The sequence below is a fragment of the Galeopterus variegatus genome, unplaced genomic scaffold, assembly GCF_000696425.1.
Source record: "Galeopterus variegatus unplaced genomic scaffold, G_variegatus-3.0.2 Scaffold2506, whole genome shotgun sequence".
Lineage (NCBI taxonomy): Eukaryota > Metazoa > Chordata > Mammalia > Dermoptera > Cynocephalidae > Galeopterus > Galeopterus variegatus.
In genome coordinates, this window is record NW_007728617.1 from 137078 (window position 1) to 146737 (window position 9660).

The 9660-nt window shown below is 46.6% G+C and overlaps 1 protein-coding gene across 1 annotated transcript in view; it reads right to left on the minus strand.

The window, feature by feature from the left end:
* Positions 1-7278, minus strand: part of SLC39A14 (solute carrier family 39 (zinc transporter), member 14) — a 21632-nt gene extending 14354 nt beyond the window's left edge. The window contains exons 1-3 of the mRNA XM_008582048.1: positions 7006-7278; positions 5070-5256; positions 1921-2090 (exon numbers count right to left, since the gene is read on the minus strand). Of these exons, the coding sequence (XP_008580270.1) occupies positions 1921-2090; positions 5070-5256; positions 7006-7269 (621 nt within the window). The 5' untranslated portion in view covers positions 7270-7278. The remainder of the gene's footprint in view (positions 1-1920; positions 2091-5069; positions 5257-7005) is intronic.
* Between the last annotated feature and the right edge of the window lie 2382 nt (positions 7279-9660).

A 9660-nucleotide genomic window follows, 5' to 3' on the forward strand; every position in this document is an offset into this window, starting at 1 on the left:
AAAAAAAAAAAAAAAAAAAAAAAAAAAAAAAGCTGGTTCCCTCTCAGCTTGTAACTACCTCCTTGAATCAGACATACTGGAGTAAATGCCACCTACCTACTCTCTTTCTAGCAAATCTAATCCTTGATGCTTCCCTGATGTCACATTACCAGACCTGGAAGGTTCTCTCTAATTTATTTTCTAATGCAAAAGACAGATCATCATCAGAATTTTAATCTCAGGAAGGTTAATGAGGACTCTGTCATAATTTCTCTTGGTGCTTTACATCAAAAGCATATTCTGTCAGCAAATTCCATATTTAAGGAGAAGACACTTGTGTTCATTTTCATGTTATCTAGTGTCCCTGGCTGATCTGCCTGTAAACACAGAGGGTGTAATTACACTTTCTAAAATGGGAAACCCATTCTCCGGTTTAAGAGTAAGAATTGCAGCCTCTTCCTGACCACAGGCCTCCCAGTGACCACAAAGCCAAGAAAGCAGACTGTTGCTGCAGGCGCCAGTTTGGGGGGTTTTGAGTTCTTTCTAAAAACTTCACTTATTAAAGAGGGTTGGGGGAATCCAATGGCAAGAGGACAGGAGTAAAAATAGAATTCTGTTCTAAGTTAAGCTCCTGATTGATAGCGGGATCTGACCTGCTCCTCTATCTTCTGACAGGAATAAACTCCAGCCCTCTCATGAATAGGTCAAAGATAAAAGTGATCATAACCATGAGGAACTCTGGGCTATTTAAAAGGTAAGTGTTTTCCCTTTATGTTTTAAAGGGACCAAATTCAATCACTACCCCTTAGTGTAGTTTTCTAAGAGACACAAAGGCCAAGTTCTAGGGTAGACACAACACATTTAGGTCGATTTTCCAGGAGAGTCAGATCATCTTAGGGAAAACCAAAGTGTAAACAGGTAACTAAATCCTCTCCACAAAAAGCCATGAAGGATGGCAGAATACAAAAGCATGGCTTTAGGAATCATACAACCTGGAGGCTAGGCTCAGAGATATGTGCTTCTGTGCAGGCCAGATTCCAACGGGCAAAATACTACTTGTACTATAGACATCACAGAGCTGATCTAAGATCAACTAGGAGAACACAAAACAGCATTTTGGAAAACACAAAATATTGTGAGAAGCATGTGCAGTCATCTTTTTGCTTCAATTAAGGCTTTGTCCAGGTCCATCAGACCACCTGCAATGAACTGACTCATGCTTATTGTAATTATCGGTCTATGGAAGAGATTACACCAAATCAGATGAAACATCTCCAAGGTGATGCCAAACTTTACAAACACTAAGCTCTCCCTTCCTTTGCAGTGAATATCTTACTAACCTAGGCAAAGGGCAAAGGTACCGTCAATGTATGCAAACCTAGACTTTGTTTTATTTGGATTACCTTTGCCCCAAAACTCCCTACTGAGGAGAACTGATCTTTTTATTGAAACTGATGGATTCTGTTGGAGTGTTTTCTACTTCTCTATGCCAAAAGCCCCAATTTAAGAGCCCTGATATGATCTAGCTACACTCTTTATCTTTTAACTCCATAGTACTTTCCAGGCTCCAGGCACTAGACATTTCACGAATATTAGCTTCACGACAATACTGACCTCACAACAACATCTAGAGGTCAGTCCTACTGATTTCCCTATTTTACACATGGGGAAACAGAAATACAGAGAAGTGAGTGGCTTGGCCAAGGTTACAGAATGTACAGATGGTAGAGCTGAGATCTGAACGCAGCCCTTCAACCTCTGCTATTGCTGCCTCTGCTAGCTCCTGCCTAAGTCCTAGCTTCACTTTCCAAAAGGGAAGGACCCCAGGGTCTCCTCTCTATGCCTTCCATCTAAGTGGAGGGGCATCCCACTGTGCCTGCTGTCCCCCCTGCCGGAGACTGGCATGCTCCTTCCTGCTCAGAATGCCCTGGCTTGCCATACCTCGGGGATGAGCTGGAAGAGGGCGTTGGAGTAGAGGGTTCCAATCGCTAGAGCTATGAAGTAGAGCAGCAGCCTCTTGTAAAAAGTCTTCTTCATGAAGGGCACCACGCTTGCCCCCATGAGCGAGCAGAGGGAGATGACGGTCACACAGAGGAGACCGTATCCCCACACTGCCGTTGGGAGGGAGGGCCAGCCCCACCCGAGTCAGGAAGAAGGGCCAGTGCCCCATGGCACGGCAGCCGCCGTTTAGGGGAAAGAAGGTGGAGAGGACGGGGCAGGGGCAACAAGGAAAGTTTTGGTGGATATTAACAAGGGGGAGACAAAAAGGAAAATCAGAGAGAGACAAGTAGGGAGGGAGAGAGAAATAGAAAATTTATTAGTGATTTCAGTCTGATAAAATTTCCTTCAATCAGTTCAGAAGAAATGAAGAGGAATTCACGGTGGCCTCTGAACCCTGTGACTACCGCCCCTGCTGCCCTTGGTGGCTCCAGTCACACCTACCAGCCAGGGTGACTGGCGGGGTGGGGTGCTGCCTTGTCCCACCTCTGAGGTGTGTGCTCAGGCCTGTCACAGAGGCTGCCCAAGACAGACTTTGGACTCGAGGGCTGGCTCTCTTTTACAGTAAACAAAAGTGGAAAGAGACTGATCATCATGTCACTGTGTTTGCTTCCATACATCCCATCCACATCGTGAAGGCACACGGGACACTACCTGGACACAGATTGGTTTGTGCAAGACACAACAAAGTCAGATGTACAGGGCAGAAGGGACAAAGAACCTTTAAGACCTGATGCCTGTAAAATTTCTTAATTTCTCAGTTTTTGTTTGTTTGTTTCCATTTGCTTTCAGAGGGATTCAATCATATAGAACAGAGTTCCAGGATAAACCCGGTCATAAAAAATATTTCCTTTAGCATTTCCCAGTGTGCTACACATTGGGCTATGGTCCAGGCCCAAAAGAGGGCAGGACAGAACTGTGCCAGGATGAGACACCCCCCCAGCGAGCCACAGGGGCGGAGCGGGTATGATTATGGCATTTCCGTTCAAACAGGCACCGAGGCATTTTTATTTCGAATCTTTACAAGATTAATAAATTCAATTTCTGGAGCTGAAAAAATAGCCCAAGATGAGGTCTTCCCTGAGAAGTGCTTGCTAGATCCATGCGGGATTCTGCGACAGCATCAAGATGGTGAGCCTTCGACCAGATTTCTTCTCTCACTAAGAAGGAGAAGTGCAAGGCCTGGCTTCCCACCTGCTGTCTTTTCTGCATTAGTCTTTTGATTAGGAAAGGCCGGAAGCCACTGTCACGGTTCTTTTACATGAAAGGCAGCTTCCTCCATTCTCAAAGGGGTTTGACCCATGTCTGCACATTATCATGCCCTTACAGCAGCGTCCTTGCCTGGGCTGAAAAGGTGGGCAGACTGTCACCTTGGGTCTTATTGTTATAGCTCCTCAGTGATAACAGTTAAAAACCAAATTAACAAACATATCAAAACAGTCAAGTAAGGGTACCAGGATGTCAGTCTTCTCAGGACAAAGTCAAGATGCAAGGCAGGAAGGATTGAGTGCCCCTTTCATTTATTTTGTATTTTTAATTTTGTTTGTTCTTGTTCAGTAGTCTTTGTTCCATGTTTGTTCTCTATGCTACCAATTATGGCCTGCTTAAAAATAAGGATCACTCACTTTTTAGGCCAATTGTACGTATCAGTTAGTAACCTCTTTTCCTTCCACCTCATTCCAGATGGATAATCTCTTGGTCCCCACACCTGAGTCCTGCCAGGCTTCTCCTTAGAACAGAAGGCGTGTGTCACACCAAGGGCCTGGGCAGCACCCCCGAGCTGTGGCTCTCCTACAAATGGGGCTTAGGAAAGGAGACTGACAGATGCCCAGCAGGGAGGGCAAAGGCTAAGAGCCTTGCATCTGACATCCACTGAAGAGGCTGGAGGCAAACCTGGGTGCCCAGAGGAGTGACAGAAGGCCCCTGAGATCCAGAGTTAGAAGTCACTTGTGGCCCGAGATAGGAGGGATAGGTCCATTTTTCAGGCGGCGGTTGTCAGATGCCTCAGGGTGCAGGGTGGGGGTAAACATCAGCCAGAGGGGGGGCTTGGCTATGGTGCCCTGGGAAAGAGGATGCGCACGTGTCTGTTCTACTGCACCTCTGGAATGAGCTGGAAGAGCGCGTTAGAGAACAGCGTTCCAATGGACAGGGCGATGAAGTAAGTGAGCACACGTCTGAAAAACGCTTTCTCCATGCACGGCAGCACGAGGACTCCCAGGAGAGAGGCCAGGTTAATCAGCGAAACGCTGAGGAAACCAAAGCCCCACACTGTGGAGGAAGAAGAGCAGATGGAGGGCCTCTGTTACTGAGGGTGGGGGCACTCTGAATTCAGGGTGATCGGGCAGACAGAGATCCACCTGCATCAGTAAACAGCTGTTGGGTCCATCTCTTACTGGGTTCTGTGGAGAAGCCTAAGAAATATACATCAAAGTTGCTATCCAAAAGCAGTTTACCTTTCCAATGGAGAAGCTGCAAACACCACAAAGGGGTAAATATCATATAAGTCAAACAACGACAGCAGGAAACACTAGGAGACATAACACAGGCAGCACACACTGGGTACCAGGAAGCACGGAGCACACACCAGCGCTACAGGGTTCCAGAAGGCCAGCCAGGGGCCTCAGGAGCTGTGCACACTCACAGACCATGGCGAGTCCCCTGTGGCTACAGCAGAGCGGGCCAAGAGCAGACTCTGTGAGGTGTTCAAGGTTAAACTGAAAAACCAAAGCAGTGGTCTCCTTATGGTTTAACGAAAACCAAAATGAATAGTGGAAGGCTGGCCGGTTAGTGCAATTGTCAGAGCACCGCTTGGTAACACCAAGGTCAAGGGTTTGGATTCCTGTGCCAGCCAGCCACAGGAAAAAAAAAAAAAAAGAAAGAAAGTGAACAAAAAAGGCATCCACAGGCTGGTCAAACAGTCCAACACTCTGAACGCTCCCCAGCCACACTGCCCGGGAGTCTGACAATGTGCTAGGAGTCTCGTGCATACTAAACATATCAGTACAGCCATCACTCCCAGCGAGCAGATGTCAGCTTGGCACGGCCCCGCAGCTCACGGGAGAGCAGGCTGCGGCCCGCCTCGCCTGGCTTACCTTCGATTGTGCTCGGCCTCCCCTCCTCTGTCTGCTCGTTCTCCTCGTTCTCCTGGTTCTCAGAGGTACAGGCCCGGGAATCCAGCTGCTGGAGGATGGTGGGGCAGAACTCCTGGAACTCACTCCTCCCAATGTGTGACTCGTTGCTGAAATTGTGCACAGCGAAGAGCTCTCCAGAACTAAAGCACTGAAACAAGGGAGGGGCAGAGAGCCTCTGAGAACCCAAGGTCATGCCTTGCCCAGGGAAGCAGCAACCCACTTAGCTTTCCAAGAGGAAAAGAGAAGACAGAGGATGTCCAAATTTCAGGGAATTTGTAGATTCATCTCTAAGAATGAGAACAAGGTAGTCCCTCAACTTGAAAAACTGATAAGTAATCTTAGAGATCAGCCACCCACAAAGCACACCTGTCTGTAAACAGCTGCCTGAGAAATTTTAGGAACCAGATTCCAATCATTGTGACCAAGGTGTGCATACCTGAAGATACAAGCTTCATCTAGATACCAAATCTGGCTGCATATCGCAATAGTCCAGGGAGCTATTATATTAAACTGCAGATTCCAGATGCTTCTCAGTACTGGCAGGTAGAGAGGTGGGGCTCCTCAGAAACTACAGATGACCCAATCAGACCAACAGTGGGGAGTATTAGTCCCCTCAATCATACAGTACTGTCCTCCTCTTAAAGGATGTGTTGACAGAGGTTAGGGAAGGAAAATCTAAAGATTCAAAGCCAGCATGGAGCAAGCATGGGCTGGCCAGCAGAAACCTTGGGCGGTATCAGTTAAGTGGTTCTCAGGAAACGTTCCTTTGAAACACTGCTGTTCTACTTCTAATTATACTTTGTACACGTCAGTCCTTTTCCGAGTTTGGATTTACTAAGAGTCAGCCTCTGGGTGTGCTAACAAGATGAGTTTCTGAGTCTATAAAGCTGAGGGCTGGACTCCGGCGACCCCAGGACACTCCCTGCTGCAGCCCTGGCAGGCCCTGAGACCCTGGTGGAGGCCCTTGGGGGTCCAGCTGCAGCACTGACTCCAACACCAACCATGCTCGGGGGGTTCTGCACCGGCACCACATGGTCCCGTGTCCACTTTCTCTCTCCAAACTCTACTCACCCTTCAAGGTGTAGCTCCAGGACACCTCGTCCAGGAAGCTTCCTCGATGATGCCAGCACGCACTCATCTCCCCCTCTCATCTCTGAATCCCACAATTACTGTCCAGCCCACCAAGTGTGATGCTTCATTTTAATACTAGCTGACTTTGTCCTCTGCTGGTTGAGCTCCACATCCTGACAGTAAACTCCTTGAATATGACTCATTTTTCTCTATTTCTCACAACACTCAGTGCAGGGAACAAAGTAGATATATAAAGACTTTGTTGGGTGGCTTATATTTGGCTGCCACAAATAGCCTCAGACTCTGATTAGTCAAGATAATATGGAAGAAAGAACAGAGAACCAGGAACCAAAAGACCTGGGTTCTAGTTGTGATCCCTCTGGGAACTCACTGGGGACCCTCAGTGTTCTATCCTATAAAGAAGAGAATTCCACCTGCACCTAGACGGACTGCAAGGCTCCCCTGGGATAGGATGCAAAGGGCTTTGTAAACTGTAAACTCTATTAGAAAGGCTGTCCTGGGAGCTGCAGCTTACCAGCAGTTCTAGGTGATGCAAACACAGCTCTGAGGAAGAGTCTGGGCAGGTGAAAACCCCACTTCACAGCTACCTTTTTTTAAGGGCTTCAAAACACCATGGCAGGTGGCCAGGAGGCACTGCTGGAGACTGAAGATTTGCTGATCCAGACAATGAGTGAAAATAACTGGCCTGTCTACTCTGTCATCAAGACCTGCCTGCCCCCCTCACCTATACCAGGCTGCTTGGCCACCCTGTGCCTGACCAGACAGGGACACGAAGCAGAGCTGTGAACATGGAAGGGAGTCCTACCGTTGAGAGGTTCCTCGGTCCCTGCGTGAGCTGGGTGGCGTTATCCCGGCCCACTCCCACATCCAGGTGGTTGAGCAGGGCCTTAAGCTGCTGCAGAGTGAGGCTGTCACCCTTGCTGTAGCGGTGCATGAGATCCTGCAGGAACGAGGCAGCGCTGATGGTGGGCATGCCTGGCGATGAGGCGCGGGCCTCAGGGACAGCTCTCCATAAGCTGAGCAGGGCCAGCAGGAAGCAGCTATGGAAGGCGGGGCACGGCAGCTTCATGGTGACCAAATAAGCCTGCAAAAGCAAAGAGGCAGGTGAAGGCGAGCCTTTTTCCACGCCCCCCGTCTGTCAGCAACGGCGCCAGACCCCAGACACGAGGCCTCTCCTCCAACTCTGAAGGTGCTCAGTATCGACATCTGACTCTTCTCTAATTCCTCTGTCCAACCTTTGAGAAAAACCCTTCTTTTCAAAGGATAGAATAAAAATGGATAAAAAGGACACATTAAAGAAGTTTGGCTAAATTAAAAAATAAACAGGGATGTGGTTATGATTGTTTAAAAGGTCATCTTTTAGAGATACTGAAATAATCATGGATTAAATGATCTTATCTGGGATTTGCTTCAAAATAATAAAGGAGGGGTATGTTCACGGGGGTGAGACAGCACTCGCCACTGTTGAAACTAAGCCCCAGGTTGATGGGACCACAGACTCTTCTGTCTACTTTTGTACATGTTTGAAATTCTACAAAATAAAATGTTATTAGAAAATAAATATTACAAATAAAAGAGGAAAAAATACAGACTGGCAAAAATATACACCATCAAAGATGATAAAAGTTTATTTCTATACTATATAAATTAGTAAACAAACATGAAAAACACTCAGCCTCTCTACGATATTGAGAATACAAATTTAAAACTTGGCTGATACCATTTTGCTACTTATTAAAATAGCAAAATAGATTTTTCAGATATAACACGTCTTGTTAGTGAAGCTAAACAACAGAATAAGATATCGCCCATGATTGAATTAATAGTGATAATAAAAATATTTAAATCCTTCAAATTAACAATTCTGCTTCTAGAACTTACCCTAATAGAAGTAATCCAAAAATAAAAAGGCTATATGCAAAAAGATGTGTTATGAACAAGTAAATTATATCAATTTCACGGAGTTATTATGCAGCTATAAAAAATGAGAGTCCTGGGCTGGCCCCGTGGCGCACTCGGGAGAGTGCGGGGCTGGGAGCGCAGCGACGCTCCCACCACGGGTTCGGATCCTATATAGGAGTGGCCGGGGCGCTCACTGGCTGAGCGCGGGGCGGGGGACACCACACCAAGGGTTGCGATCCCCTTACCAGTCACGAAAAAGACAAAAAAAAAAAAAAAAAAAGGCCTGGGGATAATGTTAAGGGAAAAAAAAAAAAAAAAAAAGGCCTGGGGATAATGTTAAGGGAAAAAAAAAAAAAAAAAAAGGCCTGGGGATAATGTTAAGGGAAAAAAAAAAAAAAAAAAAGGCCTGGGGATAATGTTAAGGGAAAAAAAAAAAAAAAAAAAGGCCTGGGGATAATGTTAAGGGAAAAAAAAAAAAAAAAAAAGGCCTGGGGATAATGTTAAGGGAAAAAAAAAAAAAAAAAAAGGCCTGGGGATAATGTTAAGGGAAAAAAAAAAAAAAAAAAAAAAAAAAAAAGAGTCCTGGGTATAATGTTAAGGGAAAAAAAAAAAACAAAACCAGAACCATTAAGTAGCAGGATTAAGAACTGAGAAGGAAGACAGAAAAACAAAAGGTGAAGGTAGCAGACCACTGATGATTTTTTCTTTGTAAATCGTTCCCCTTAGCATGGTTAAATATCAGGAGAGGGAAACAAGCCTCCTTCCTCCAGACCAGGGAGAATTCCATTGCAGGGGTCGCCTACCCCCAGCAGCTGGGACTCCTGCACAAGTCCTCCCAGCACATCCTTCTACCTCTGGGTCTCTGCTCGTGGGGGGCAGGCTTGCCTGAATCCTGGCTCTGCCACCAACCAGCTGCGTCATCTCAGGCAAGTTGTTTAACCGGAGTCAACACTCTAGCATCACCCAGCACAGCAATGCAGCCTAGCACAGCCTTCAGCATCAGGCTGGCTTGATGTTACGCATGGCTGCTTACCAGATCAGTGGCCATGGGCCAGTAATAGCCTCTCTCTAACTCAGTTTTCTCACCTATAGAGTTGGTGCCCATCTCATTGGATTACTGAGATACACACAAACACACACACGTGTGTGTGTGTATGTATGTATATATTTTTTATGGGCACAGGGACAGGGATCTGAACCCTTGACCTTGGTGTTATAAGGCTGTGCTCTAACCATCTGAGCAAACCAGCCAGCCCTTCATTGGACTATTGTGAGGACTTAATGGCATCAGCTATGGCAAGGCCCCCGCTGAGTGTCTAAACTCAATAAAATGTGGCTACAGTTAGTAGGAGACTTACAATTACCACAGTTCCCAACTCCGACTCTCCCTCTGCCCAAACATTAAGCTGCTAGTGGCACTGTCAGGAAAACACTGTGGCTAAATTTACTCTCCACTGAAACTCCCAATTTCTACCAGCTCCAACAAACACCCCAAATCCAGCCTTAAGACACTCTGAAGAGCTGTAAGGCGGAATGTCTTGGGTATGCCACAGAGGCC